Here is a 14463-nt window from a genome sequence, read left to right as displayed (position 1 = left end):
TTTCCCACTAAAATTAGTGGGTCGACGCAGGTTTTTTAAACACGGGTCGACCCACTAACAATCGGCATTTGGCCCCTCTCCCATTGACCCCCGCTGGGGGATCAGACAGAGCATAAACCAGTCGCCCCGCTTTCATCCGCGGTGTGAGAAACACAGTGTCATGCCACACGCCGCGGAGTGTGAGGTCCGTCCGCCGAGGCAGATGAGGTGTCTGGCTGACCTGCGGAGCACCAGGACCGCGGAGTCAGCGAGTCTGCCAAGACCGTATGACGGACGTCCGCAGCACAACACGTCAGTTAAACAGACTGTCGCTTCTTTTTTTGGTCAGTATTGTTTGATCTTTTGATGCCAGTCTCGAATGAGAGAAGAGCTTTGTTTTAGTACGTGATATGAGACGTGACCGGCGCGATGACGTGGTGTCACGTAACGTTCAATGTCATCACGTAAATTAGCGGGTTGACCCGGGTCTGGCGTTCCCACTGCAAGCCGATCGGAGCCAAGCTGATTAAAGGTGATTTTAACCCACGTCGCTTGCCGAGTCGTTTGATGCGGGTCGGTGCGTCTTTCCCACTGCCACCAAAAGCCGATTGTTAGCGGGTTTCAACTGTTTTTTTGGCCAGTGGGAAAGGGGTATCAGTTTCAATTAAAGTGGTGTGGCTGCAGCAAGTCAGACTGCACTTGATTTATTTATTTCCAACATAATCATCCTTGGGGGTACCACTCTTGTCTGTGCCCTTACTAGACTGGTACATTTCTATTCACAGGGTTCAATGGGATCAAACAGCTGGCAGGGCTCTCTCCAAGAGCTCCATAAACCACCACTCACTGACATACGCATGCTGAATGATTCCTACAGAGGTAAAGGATTGTTTGTTTTTTTATTTGGCTTTATCTCAGCAGTGGTGGAGTGAGGCATTTAATTCCACCAGAAGATTATGAGGTGTAGCAGTCACCTATAGTTAGGGTCCGGGCAGCTAAGCTGCCAGGACACTGTTGTATTCCTAGGAATTATGTCTTCTTCTTCTTCTTCTTCTTCTTCTTCTCCTTCTCCTTCTCCTTCTTCTTCTTCCAAGGAAATCATACTTCCCAGATTTACTCAACTCCATGGACATGTGCGTTTAAATTTAAAAACTCCTTAAAAATTCTTTTGTCCACTAAACTCACTACAAATTATGGAGTCCATCACTCTGTTTTTTTTTTTTTCAAAAACTGTAAAACTTATAAAATCTCCTCCCACAATTCTTGCTTAATTGTCACCAAACTTGCTAGAGAGCATCTTCAGGCACACTGACGCCATTCATTTCTCATAATCATTTGTGTGACAGTCACAAACTGTCACATTACATCATGTACTCCTTCATACACATTTATGCCAACCATGCAGGCATTTCCAGCTATAAAGATCAGCTTCTCACCACTATTTCTTCAGGAGTACGATTTTCATTTATATTTGTACTTAAACTAGACACATGCATCCCTGCAGAATGACCACTGTGATGTAAGAGAAAACTGTGTGACTGTTGCTGTTGCAGGATCCACTGTTGCTGTTGGACAGAAGAATAATGCTTCTCTGTACTTCATGGGTGTACCAAGTCTTGAGCTCAGAGGAGTGGTCATATTTTACAGACATGATTGCAAATGCTGGACTGTAGCCCAAAGACTAACTGGAGACCAGGTTGGTACCGTATTGCTACCTATCTGCCTTATCATGCATACTTGTTCATCAACGTCATGTACTTGATTGAGACTTAGTTATAACAAATACCCAGGACACTCTCCATTGCATGTTGGTACGAATGTGAGTGTGTGTCTGTTGTTTGTCTCTATGTGGCCCCATGTGATAGACTGACGATCTGTCCAGGCCATACCCCGCCCTCACCCAACAACAGCTGGGACTGGTTTCAGCCCCCACACAACCCTACATACGTATAACCGATATAATCAGTGGATGGATTTAAATATTATTGAAGTGTGACAGGTCTTACTTCTTAATTTATGTAAAAGGTGGTTTCAGTTTGTTGCCGGTATATTGTGTTTGTCCACACGTTCGCCAGATTGGTTCGTACTTTGGTGCAGAGCTGTGCTCAGTAGACATCGACTCAGACGGTAACACTGACTTCCTGCTGGTGGGAGCTCCACTGTTCTACCAACCTCATGAGAAGAGAGAGGGCCAGATCTACGTCTACACACTGACTGATGAGGTGGGGGGCGGCCATGGAGCCTCACTTTAAGTTTTGTGACACCACTTAAGTATTCCAGATGTTACTGAGAAAAAATGAATGCCCTTTTAAAAATAAATGAACTTTTGTTCCCAATTCTCATACTGTAGATGCAACTGAGAAGCCAACTGAGGGTGACGGTGCCATCCATGGGTAGATTTGGCACCGCCATATCCAGCCTGGCAGACCTGAATGGAGATGGACTGCGAGACGTTGCTGTCGGAGCCCCCTTAGAGGACGATAACAGGGGGGCCGTGTACATCTACCTTGGAGACAGGCGCAACGGGATACATAGCTCTTTCAGCCAGGTGAGGAAGACAATTTCCTCATAAGTGAGTACAACAAAATCACTTCTGTGATGTTGTTGTTTTTTGATCAGACTAAAACTGACTTTAGAATATGACTGAGCACCAACCAGACCAACTGTAAATATGTGCATGAATCAGTTTCAACATCTAAATTTACAGAGAATCATGGGACAGAACAACTTCTTTGGACAGGCCATCACTGGGGACATCGACCATGGAGAGGACGGACTCCCACGCATTGTAATTGGATCAGGAGCAGGAGCTATTGTCTTAAGGTACGTACCATATATATTGAGATTACTGAAACTGTGAGTACTGGGAAGCATGTTCATCCTCTCTTGTCTTTTAGGTCCAGGCCTGTTTTCAATGTCTTTGCAAAACTGTCTATTGAACCCGAGGAGATAAGGGCTGAAACCATTGACTGCCGTGGGAGCACAGATGAAAATGTACCCGTGGCTAACTTGACAACCTGCTTTGAAATGGTTGAAACAACAAGAAGCAAAGCAGGTAGGGACTTGCCAATAAGGGCCTGGGTAAAGTTAAAGGGATACTTCACCCAAAATCGAAAATTCACAAATCATCTACTCACCGTCATGCCAAGGAAGGCTTCCGAGAACTTTCTGAGTCATCAAAAATTGGAGAAACCTCAGGATGAGCAACAGAGGAGGGATCCCTCACCCAGGACAGGCAGACGTGCAATAGATGTTGTATAAAGACAAGAAAACTGTTCATAACACAGAATGTGGGAAACATGGAAATGTTGGAAATGAAAGTGTGGTATTTTTTTTTTGCATTGGACAATGCAGGCGCACAGATTATACGTCAGCCTGCTCACGATTCATCAGCCACTGATATTGGATCCGTCATCCGTCAATCAAACGTCTGAGACAACACACACACACACCGAGCTCGGCCTCACCCCAAGCTTTGAATATCCCGCCCGCTCGATAACAACCAATCAAATTTGTTTTCCTTACTCGGGTAAACTCGTGCGGCAACTCGTGACAACTCGGCGCGACAAACAGGACAAACGGCCATTTCTGTACACCTTTAACAAGAGTTGATGGAGGGAGCTTCTTACATCATTGGATGTATGATGTAAACACAGAAGAACATCTCGCAGCAAATCTTTCACATCTCACGCAGCCACTGGGAGCTTCTACTACAACAAGGCTAAAAACAGAGAATTTTTTCCAAACAACTTTTTCATGTTGTGTGTTAGGACACTGGGGTCAGTACAGAAGCAGTATGGAGGTATTTGGATGTTTCATAGTGTGTGTTTTGGACAATTCAAAAGTGAGCTCTATCTGCCAACATTATATGAAAATCCGTTGCCAGCCGGACGGGGAACTCCAAAAGCGTTTTGATGACTCCGAAAGTTCTCCAAACCCTTCCTTGGCATGACGGTGAGTAGATGATTGGTGAATTATCAATTTTGGGTGAAGTATCCCTTTAAGGGGAGTGGCCAGGTATAGATATAGTGAATATTAAAGAGTAACTTGACACCTCATATCCTTTTGCAGGGATGATCTCAGCACTGAACATCTCATACTCACTTGATGTGGATCCAACAACACCAATATCTCTGGGCTTCTTCAGTTCAACTGGTATTAAAACTAGGAATCTAACTGCAGTCTGCGAGCTAAGGGATAAAGAAACCTGCTTCAAATACTCCATCTACATGCTGGTATGGACATTGTTCAGATATCAATTTTAAAATGAGAGGTGTCTACAGAAATGGTCACAATTATTGACCTGTCTGAATCTAAAGGAAAAAAAAGAATTACAGTAATGAATGAATCAATCAATCAATCAATCAGCGTATGAATGTTTTCTTTGACCTTTGACCTTTAGGTTTAATTCAGCCAAAAAGGACAATGACTTCATCTGTCATGAGACTCTGGCCTCAGTCAAAGGGTAGCAGGGAGCTCACTCACTGTTAAAGCAAAGCAGGGTTTGCATGTAGTGGTTTGTGTTTTACAGACTGACACGAGAAGCCCTTTGTGTGCGTGTGTGTTTCACAGGGACTTCATATAAATGTATGGGAGATAGGTGTCAGGAGTAAATTGACTGCAGAGATATCAGATTAATGATTAATCAATTGGTCTCAGCTGTGGTTCTGACCTCAGGCTCGGAGGTTGCCACGGCGAAGAGGCAGATAGAATTAGACATCAATAGTTGCGTTTCCATCCACTGCGTTTATCTACTCACCCTCATGTTGACTAAGGGCTGGGCAGTGTCTCAGTTCACTGCTCTTCCTGACCGGCAGAACAATTTCTAAAAAATGAGCAGAGTTGTGTATCATACGCCCACAAGGTATGTGTATGTCCTCATGCAGGTGTGAACCTGTCGTCATGCAAGATGTTAAAGCAGAAGTAAGCGATCCGGTCGTTTTGGGTAATGCTGCGTTCCAGGCCGGCTTTTGAAACCGTAAATTACAGCTTCAAGTCATAACTTACGACTTTGTAGCGTTCCAGGCAACCCACTCGTGTTTTTCTGACCTGTTTTACCTGTGAAAGTCACTATACTGGCCACTCGTAACTTCCGACCCGTGAACTTGTACCAGATCGAACTGGTACGACTTCACGGGTCGGAAAAACACGAGTTACGAGTTGCCTTGAACGCACCATAACAGTCCTCGTCACCACATTCACGCGCATCCCTTGGCTGCACACACAGCCCTGCATGCCGTTCTCTCTCCTCATTGGATAAAAACTGTAGGATACGAGAAAGGTTTTCTCCTCGGCTCAGAGCAGAGCAGAGTGACTGAGAGACCCGTGTTTCGGTCCAAACACTCTATGTAAGTGATTGCTGTCGGAAGATATAACTATTTAAGACTTATATTCCCAGAAGCTGTTTCGGCAAAAAAGAAAAGAACTTCTTCCAGCAATGAAGGCAGCTCGAGAGAGAGGTGATATTGCATACTTGAGATACGATAAACTTATTGTTCATTCACCTACTCAAACCTCATCACAACAAAGGAAGGCCAACACTCAGAGTGTGGCTCACTAACTACTTGACACACATGCAGTATTTTTGATTACTTTGATTACTTAACTATACAGCTTTTGTTTTTGTTGTTGTTTGTTGTTTTATATATTTTATGGACTTTAATACATCTGTCTTTGAAAGTCAGACCTTTAATCCCTTTGATCTCTCTGCAATTGACACTTACAATTTAGATATAGACCCAGACCAACATTTTTTTTCATTATTTAATGTTTCAAACCTCTGTAGCTTTTATAATGAATCACAATTTAATGATTTAAGTGTTTCTATGCCTTCTGATACATTTTCTACTTTCCACTTGAATATAAGAAGTCTTTCCAGCAATTATGATAAATTCATTCATTATTTATGTTTACTCAAACATGATTTTTCCATCATTGCTTTATCAGAAACCTGGCTTACAGAAGCCTCTAAAGACTTGTTTAAATTACCTAAATACAATGCAGTTCACCATGTAAGAGAAAATAGATCTGGTGGTGGTGTGTCTCTATTTATTCATGAAGACTATGCATTTAAAGTTAGAGATGACTTCTCTCTGAAGTTAGATGGGCCTGAGGTGGAATCTGTTTTCATAGAGCTCTCTGGTGTCCCTGGTGGAAAGAATATTATTGTTGGTGCTGTATATCGCCCTCCTGACTCTGTTTTCAATGATTTTAATGATAGTTTGTCCAGTTTGCTTTACCTGATAAACAATGAAAATAAACTCTGCTATATTCTAGGAGATTTTAATATAAATCTCTTTAAAAATAAATCTCATACTCAAACTGGAGATTTTCTCAATACTCTTTATTCTAATTACTTTTTCCCGCTTATTCATAAATCTACACGTGTAAAAGAAAAGTCAGCAACTTTGATCGATAATATTCTAACAAATTCGTTAAGTGAAGGAATGAAATCTGGTGTCTTGTACTCAGACTTGTCAGATCATTTCCCCATATTCCAGTATTCTTTAATTAAATTACATAGACCTAAACCTATTAAAAAAATAATGCAAAAAAGAATTATGAGTAAAGGAAATATTTCTAAATTCAAAGATATGCTTGCCAGAACCTCATGGAATGATCTTTATGAAGAAAATCATGCTGACTATGCATATCAACATTTTATTAAAGTCATTAATGGTTGTTTCAATGATTGTTTTCCAGTTGGTAATTTTACTAAGAAGAGTCAAGACTTCAACAAGCCTTGGTTTACAAATGATTTGCTGAAACTTTTAAGGAAAAAGAACAAACTGTACAGAAAATATGTTTCCAATCCTACTCCTCTTACCCATAGTGCTTACAAAGCCTATAGAAATAAATATGTTCATTCCATTAGATTTGTAAAAAAGAAATACTACAGTGAAAAATTTAAGAACTGCTCAAATGATATTAAAACCACATGGAAAGTGATAAATCAGTTGTTGCAAAAAGAAAGAACTGCTCCAGAACTGCCTTCCGTCTTCCTAGATGGTGTAAATTCTTTTAACAGTCCATTTGAGATAGCTGAAAGATTTAATGAATTCTTTGTTAATATTGGTCATAAACTAGCTGATAAAAGTCCACCTTGTCATGGTAATCCATTGGACTTTATTCCAGGAAATTTTCCCAGTTTCTCTTCTTTTAAGCCTCCTGATATTCAAGAAATAAGTGACATAATCGATGAATTAAAAACATCTTCAGCTGGTCATGATAATATCTCTGCATGTCTTGTCAAACAGGTAAAACAGTCAATATTACAGCCACTTGTTCACATTTTTTCTGTGTCCTTGAAAACAGGCATTGTGCCAGAGGATCTAAAAGTTGCTAGAGTTATTCCTTTATTTAAAGCAGATGATCCATGTTGTTTTAGCAATTATAGACCCATATCTATTCTTTCATGTTTTTCAAAAATATTAGAGAAAATTATATACAAGAGGATGCTTTTGCATTTAGATTTCAACTCAATTATTTATAAACATCAGTATGGTTTTCGGAAAAATCATTCCACTTACATGCCGCTGATTCACCTGATTGACCAGATTACCTCTGCTCTTGATAAGAATGAATTTACTTGCTGTATTTTTCTTGATTTTTCAAAAGCATTTGATACTGTTAATCATCATACTTTACTGGAAAAATTGTACAAATATGGTTTTCATGATACTACATACAAATGGTTAAAAAATTATGTTTCCAATAGAAAACAGTTTGTTTGTTTCAAGGGTTGTTATTCCAGCAAAGCCACATTACTCTGTGGGGTCCCACAAGGGTCCATTCTTGGACCGTTATTATTTCTTATTTATATTAATGATTTGTTCAATGTTTCAAATATACTTTCTCCGATAATGTATGCAGATGACACAACCCTGGTTCTCTCTCATTCAAACTTCAACTCATTGATTAAGAATGCAAATGCTGGCTTAACTGCCTGCACCACATGGTTTAGATTAAATAAACTATCTTTGAATATAAAAAAATCTAACTTTATTATTTTTAGTGGTAAAAAATCATACTTGAAGGATCAATCTAAAATTATAATAGAGTCTGTTGAGATGCCACAGGTGTCTAATACAAGATTCCTGGGAATTGTTGTTGACGAGAGTTTGAATTGGAGAGATCAGATTGATTGTGTTAATAGAAAGATAAACAAATCTATTGGTATTATAAGGAGGATTAGTCATCTTGTCACTACTAACTGTCTCCTTACTCTTTATTATAGTTTAATTTATCCTTACTTGTCCTACTGTAATATAGTTTGGGCAAGTACATTTCCTTCCACTCTTCACAAAACTTTGATCCTGCAGAAACGCTTTGTTAGGATCGCTACTCGTTCAGAGTTGCATATTTCATCTGCTCCTTTATTTCAGAGACTTCAGATTCTAAGTATTTATGACATTAATATTTTTCAAATATGTGTTTTTCTTTATAAGATATTCTCAAATGAAGGAAATATTCCAGAACAATTCAAGACTTATTTCAAAGAAAATTCAAAGGTTCATTCTTACTCAACACGCCAATCTGCAAATCTTCATCTCCCTAAACTCCTCACTACCAGAGGTCAATTTACAATTAGATTTAGAGGTACTAAGTTATGGAACAGTTTCTCCCATTTAGCAAGGAAGTGTTCTTCTGTGAAATGTTTTAAAAAATGTTTAAAAGATCATTTAACTGCTGTTTTGTGATGTATTGTCTATGTAGGTATTTTGATATTAAGCTATTATTCTCATTATCATTGTTGTTGTTGCTCATGAGGTCCTAATGGACACATGTACACACGTGCACACACACACACATATATTTTCTGTTGTTTTTTTATATTTATTATTGTTGTCAGTCATTATTCTATCTTTTTTAAATTATTTTTTTTGTTTCATGTTATTTTGTGTTTTTTCACATTAAACTGTAATATAAGGTGGAGGCTTAAAAATAAGCCCTTTGTGGCTTTTTGCCTCTCCCTGCACTGTCTTATTGTTATCTACCATGTTTTATGTTGTATTCTTTTAACTTGTGCAAAAATAAAAATTCAAATTCAATTCAAATATTAACACAAATATATCGCTTACTTCTGCTTTAATGCTATTGTTGACACACTTATGTTTCTCATATTCTTTATGTTAAGGCCAAAGCTCTGAAATTAGTTTACACTACATGATTAAATTAAATGTGTTGGCAACAACAATATTTAAGTTTATCTACATGTATCTGCCCAATTTACCCATCTATCAATCCATCCATCCATCCAACCATCCATCTATCCCTAAATGTCAGAAAGAATGTACAGATAACTCTTTATTCCTTTCAGAAATGTGTGGAGGACACCTCATCACCCATCAGCATCAGACTGAAATACTTCCAAGTCGACACTGAGAATGCAGGAGCCGTCCTGAATGTGGACAGCAACAGACAGGCTGTAGTTGAGGTACGTACAGTAATTCCTGCATAGAGCAGAAGGTACATCAGCATCATGAAGTAACTAAAGACACCAGTACAAATGCATCATGGTATAGAGAGACGTGTGTTCAAAGACACTACATATAGGTTTCTGCTATTGCCAATTATCAAATTAACATTAACAGCTGTTTACTAACCAGTAAGTGAGGAACAAAACCAACCATTCAGCCTTATCATTGCGTTTGTTCTGTCTGTCTGTATTAGCGGTTTTGTCCAACTTTATTGGCCTAGTTTCGCAGACAAGGCTTATATCAAGCCAGGTGTAGGCCTAAGTCGGACTAGTAAAGCTAGGTCATTTAAGTGGCTTGCATGAGTGTGGCTTTAGTCCCAGACTGTGGAGTCCTGGGGCCTCATTTATCAAAGAGGGTGTAAAACTGCTACTACATTTTTGCGTACGGCGAAAAGACGAAAATTGCGTACACTCAAAATATTTACACCTTTTTCAGATCAATCAAACTGTGCGTACGCACAACTCTCCGCAATTTGCCTTTGGTAAATCACACTGGACCATAGACTGTAAAAAGAATGGACGTAGCGTCCGTGACGTCACCCATTGGTTTTGGGGAGTCGTTTTTGTGACTCAAATATGGCGGCCTGGACAGCGCCATGTTGGATTGGCCGGCCGAGAACCCGCCCACTGGCCTCGAAGCAGCCTGTCTCCGGAGCTGCTCGGACCTGTCACTCAGCGTTTCCGCGCCCTAATTGGCCAGAGTTTTAACCTAATAACAGTAAAACGGTAGAGTTAAAAAAAAATTCACCCCCCTCAGAGTGTGTGCGGGGGTAGAAACTATCGATTGAGAAAAAAAAACGTTCTGACACCAGGCTTTTAACATGTTTATTGAGGATGTAAAATCGGCGATTTTAACATGGGGGTCTATGGGGAATGCTCCCTTCTGACACCAGCCCCCAGAGGAATCCGGGGGGATTGCAGTTTTTTGAACGCGGAAGTGAGCTTCACTTCTCAGACCCACAGCTGCCCCCTTGCACTGGACCCAAGAATGGTGCACACGTGAACACACCTCTTACTCCACCCCCAGAACGCCATATATGGTCAGCACGTGCATATTTAATTAGCCATGTGCTCTGTGGAGCGGATACAAAGTGACAACAAAGTGACAACAACGTGACAACGGAGACAACGGGCGGAGGGCGGGGGAAAGAAGCGGAACTTCTCCGAAAGCACATACACGGCGATATCGGGCTACAAATCAGTCAGAAAAATGATCTTGCATTTTAATAAGCTACAATAAAAACCAAAACCTCCCAAATCTCAACAAAAGGGAGCAGAAAGAAGAAGAATCTTATGTAATCTGCCCCTTTATCCCAGAAAATCTTTTTTTTTTTTTTTTTTTACACCTAGATGTTAAAACAATGTAGGCTAAATCAACGATAGTTACCATTACTTTGCAGGCCTTCCCACTACACAGTTACAGCTCTACTGGACTTGGTTTAGGTCATTTTCCATTACAGAGTCCTTCACAGTTCCTCCTCAGGGCCGCGTTGTCTCACTCTTTATTCTCTCCTCTCGTCAGCTCCAAACTCACGTGCACCTCGTTAACTCAGGTGACAGAATAATAACAGTCTAGGCTGCAGATCAGTGTGCGCTGCTGCCGGTGTGTTTTTAAACTTGGATGGTTTGATCCTTGTCAGACGTCACATATAGCCTAATCAAAAAAGCAAAATCCTCAATCCGCTCTGTTTATCAATTAACATAAAGCCTAGTGTTATTATAGAGCGGGTTGGATTGCCAGCATCAACTGTCAACCACTACCACAATTACTTCAAAGAATCCTACTGTGCTCTTCTAAATGTACTCCGCTCCTCTCTCCCTCTCACACTGCAGTTCTCTGACTCAGCAACGGTGTCGCCAATTCCTCCTGTTCCTCAAAAAAGGCGTACGCCAGGGTCAAAATGGGTGTAAATGTCCGCACTTTTCCCCGTCAGGTTTTGGTTTGATAAATCCCAAATTTGGCGGAGAAAAGTGCGTACGCACAAAACGGGGGAAAAAGGGTGTAAAAAAAAGGTGTATCCACAATGATAAATGAGGCCCCTGGAGTACACAAGAACACCTGGGTCAAGCCTCATTAGCCTAAGTGGGAGCACAGCCTGTTAGCCTATTGGTGCTCATAAAAACCTGGAATGGAAGTGAGGACAGCTTTGCTGGTGGGAATTTTGACACCAAACATGGCTGTAGCTAAAAGAACACACTCAAAAAACTCCACTTGTGGGAAATCACAGCTGTTATTGAAAGTAAAGGCCATAGTGCTGCTATTAAACAAAGGAAGAGGAGTGCTTGGGCTGCCATTTGCAGTGAATTCAATGCAAATGAAAATGTAACCACAAGAGCGGTACAGCAACTGCAGGTGAGACCGTCTATTATGATCTGTATATCATGTCATTGTGGTATTGTTTATATTGAAGGCCAGAAGAGAGAGATTTACTACTGGTGGTGGACCCCAAGACAAGATCGATGAATTGGCTGACTTGTTGACTGCGATAATATTGGATGGTATACCAGATGATGACCATTTGGACAGTACACATGAAGAACTGAGCACAAATGGTAAATATACGATAGAAACTAAATTAGTTACCTCATTCTGTACATACAGTTTATTCCACTGTCTCTATCTTTATTTTTATTTCACTCTAAGAACCATGTGAGTTTTTGTATCTAACAGTGCTCTTTTCCATTCTAACCCCAGTGGAAGAGCCAGTGCACAGTGATCTTGCACCCTCCACATCTGGTGTGGCATCCCAGAGAAAAGATGCTGCCACCACCTTCCAGCAGAAACTAGAAAGGATGTCTATGTATGAAAAGTTAGCCTTGCAATTTCATGTGCAGAAAATGCAATATCTGAAAGAAGAGCATGACATGAAAATGAGAATTCTACAGGTCGTATTAGATATGAAATTAGAAGAGAGAGCTGTGAGATCAAAGAAAGATGCATGAGAGAACGAAATGAAATACATTGTGAAAATACTTTTTTTTCTCACTTGACAAGAGTGTGAGTATTGTAGTCACCACAACCTACATTTTTAGAAAAGCCTTGGTTAAGTTTGTCATTCAATTTTCCAGCACACTATTTATATGTTGTACACAATAAACACTATTAAGGCAAAAACAAGCGATAATCAATACATTCTATGGTTAAACATTGTTGTTTTTTTCTAACTGAAGTGCTGCAATGTGAAAGCAGCTCTGAGTGCAAGTCCTCCTTGGTTATTTCCTGCCACGGGCATGGGCACATCTGGATCATTCTGGTCTTCCATTGGACGGACGTCCACTTCCAGCAAACAAAACACTGTCATCAAGACAGGTCTCAGAGTGAGAGAAACACAGAAGAAAAGCAAGACTTACACAGACCAAAAGCGAGGGGCTACAGCTGTGTTCTTCAGATGTCGGTCATATGTCCAGGTGAAGAAACCTGGCATTCTTCCTAAAACCCAGTGTAAGTTTTCCAAACCACTCAGAGTGATGGAGAAAAGAGGACAGTATACCTTCCTGCTGTCAGATGGAAGATGTTGGAACGCATCTTACCTAGCACCTGTTTCTCTTCAGGAAAAGGAGGGTGACAGTGAGCTGGTGTTGCCTCTGGACACCACCAGATTCACCACAACTACATACATCCACAGGCCAGACCAGTCAGGAAGAGTGCCTGAGTGGACTAAGGACTTGTGTATTGAATAAAGTCTGGAAACATCTAAATGCTCTTGATAATGTTCAATGAGTACAAATGTAAATGTTAATGATTAATCCTTTGTTCTTTATGCAGGAGTTGAAATGGTGAACACACTGTTAATTTTGTGTGTAAACGAGTGTTAAGTAAGTCAGAGTATAATGTAAGTTAAGTTCTTTATGAAAATATTTTTTATTGTTATACATTGCATTTGAAATGTGAAAGCAATTGTTCAAATATAGACAAGGTTTGCTTATTAAGGGGGATATGTGGTGTTTCCGCCTGAACGCTAGAGGCACTTAGAGTAGACAGGGCAGGAGTAGAGAAGAAGAACAAGAAGAAGAGAGAAGTTACTGCCTGTAAGCTACATGCAGCGTTACCTACTACGTCCTCCCGGTTTATTATTTTTGTATTAAAGACAATAATGGCTTTTCCACGGGCCAGTTTAAGTTCTTCTGCTGCCTGGCTGTTTGTCCATCTCACATTCATCAAAAAGGATGATATGTTCTTAGCACTACATTTTAAAGGGAACCTGTGAAGCAGTAAACAATTCTGTTCAGGTCACACTGAAACACAATGACTTTACTCACTTTATTAAAGCAGAAGTAAGCGGAATGTTTGTGTTAATATAAGTCTTAAATAGTTCTATCTTCCGACAGCAATCACTTATATAGAGTGTTTGGTCTGAAACACGGGTCTGTCAGTCACTCTGCTCTGCTGTAAGCCGAGGAGAAAACTTTCCTTGTATCCTACAACCTTTATCCAATGAGGAGAGAGAACGGCATAAAGGGGCGGTCCTCTCTGTGTATGCAGCCAAGGGATGCGCGTGAATGTGGTGACGTAGGGACGAGGGCGGGGACTTCTAACTCCATCGGCTGACAGGAAGTTAGCCAAAACAACCGGATCGCTTACTTCTGCTTTAAAGCAGAAGTGAGTGATCCGGTCGTTTTCGCTAATGCTGCGTTCCAGGCAGGCTTTTGAAATCGTAAATTACAGCTTCAAGTCACAACTTACGACTTTGTAGCGTTCCAGGCAACCCACTCGTGTTTTTCCGACCTGTTTTACCGGTGAAAGTCACTATAACGGCCACTCGTAACTTCCGACCGGTGAACTCGTACCAGATCGAACTGGTACCACTTCACGGTCGGAAAAATACGAGTTTCCTTGAACGCACCATAACAGTCCTCGTCGCTACGTCACCACATTCACGGCGTTCCTTGGCTGCACACACAGCCCTGCATGCCGTTCTCTCTCCTCATTGGATAAAAACTGTAGGATACGATAAATGTTTTCTCTTCGGCTCAGAGCAGAACAGAGTGACTGACAGACCCGTGTT

The 14463-nt window shown here is 40.7% G+C and overlaps 1 protein-coding gene across 7 annotated transcripts in view; it reads left to right on the top strand.

Moving 5' to 3' along the window:
• LOC310990834 (integrin alpha-L-like) overlaps window positions 1-13579 on the top strand; it is a 54419-nt gene extending 40840 nt beyond the window's left edge. For all 7 annotated transcript variants that reach the window (XM_083978364.1, XM_083978363.1, XM_083978362.1 and 4 more), the window contains 10 exons: window positions 765-858; window positions 1533-1675; window positions 2055-2201; window positions 2330-2527; window positions 2687-2802; window positions 2877-3034; window positions 4051-4214; window positions 9299-9415; window positions 11869-12010; window positions 12153-13579. In XM_083978364.1, the coding sequence (XP_083834490.1) occupies window positions 765-858; window positions 1533-1675; window positions 2055-2201; window positions 2330-2527; window positions 2687-2802; window positions 2877-3034; window positions 4051-4214; window positions 9299-9415; window positions 11869-12010; window positions 12153-12400 (1527 nt within the window). In that variant the 3' untranslated portion in view covers window positions 12401-13579. The remainder of the gene's footprint in view (window positions 1-764; window positions 859-1532; window positions 1676-2054; window positions 2202-2329; window positions 2528-2686; window positions 2803-2876; window positions 3035-4050; window positions 4215-9298; window positions 9416-11868; window positions 12011-12152) is intronic.
• The last annotated feature ends 884 nt before the right edge of the window (window positions 13580-14463 follow it).

This window comes from Trachurus trachurus (assembly GCF_905171665.1).
Source record: "Trachurus trachurus genome assembly, chromosome: 1".
NCBI classification, from domain to species: domain Eukaryota; kingdom Metazoa; phylum Chordata; class Actinopteri; order Carangiformes; family Carangidae; genus Trachurus; species Trachurus trachurus.
This window is presented reverse-complemented; position numbering and strand designations above follow the sequence as displayed.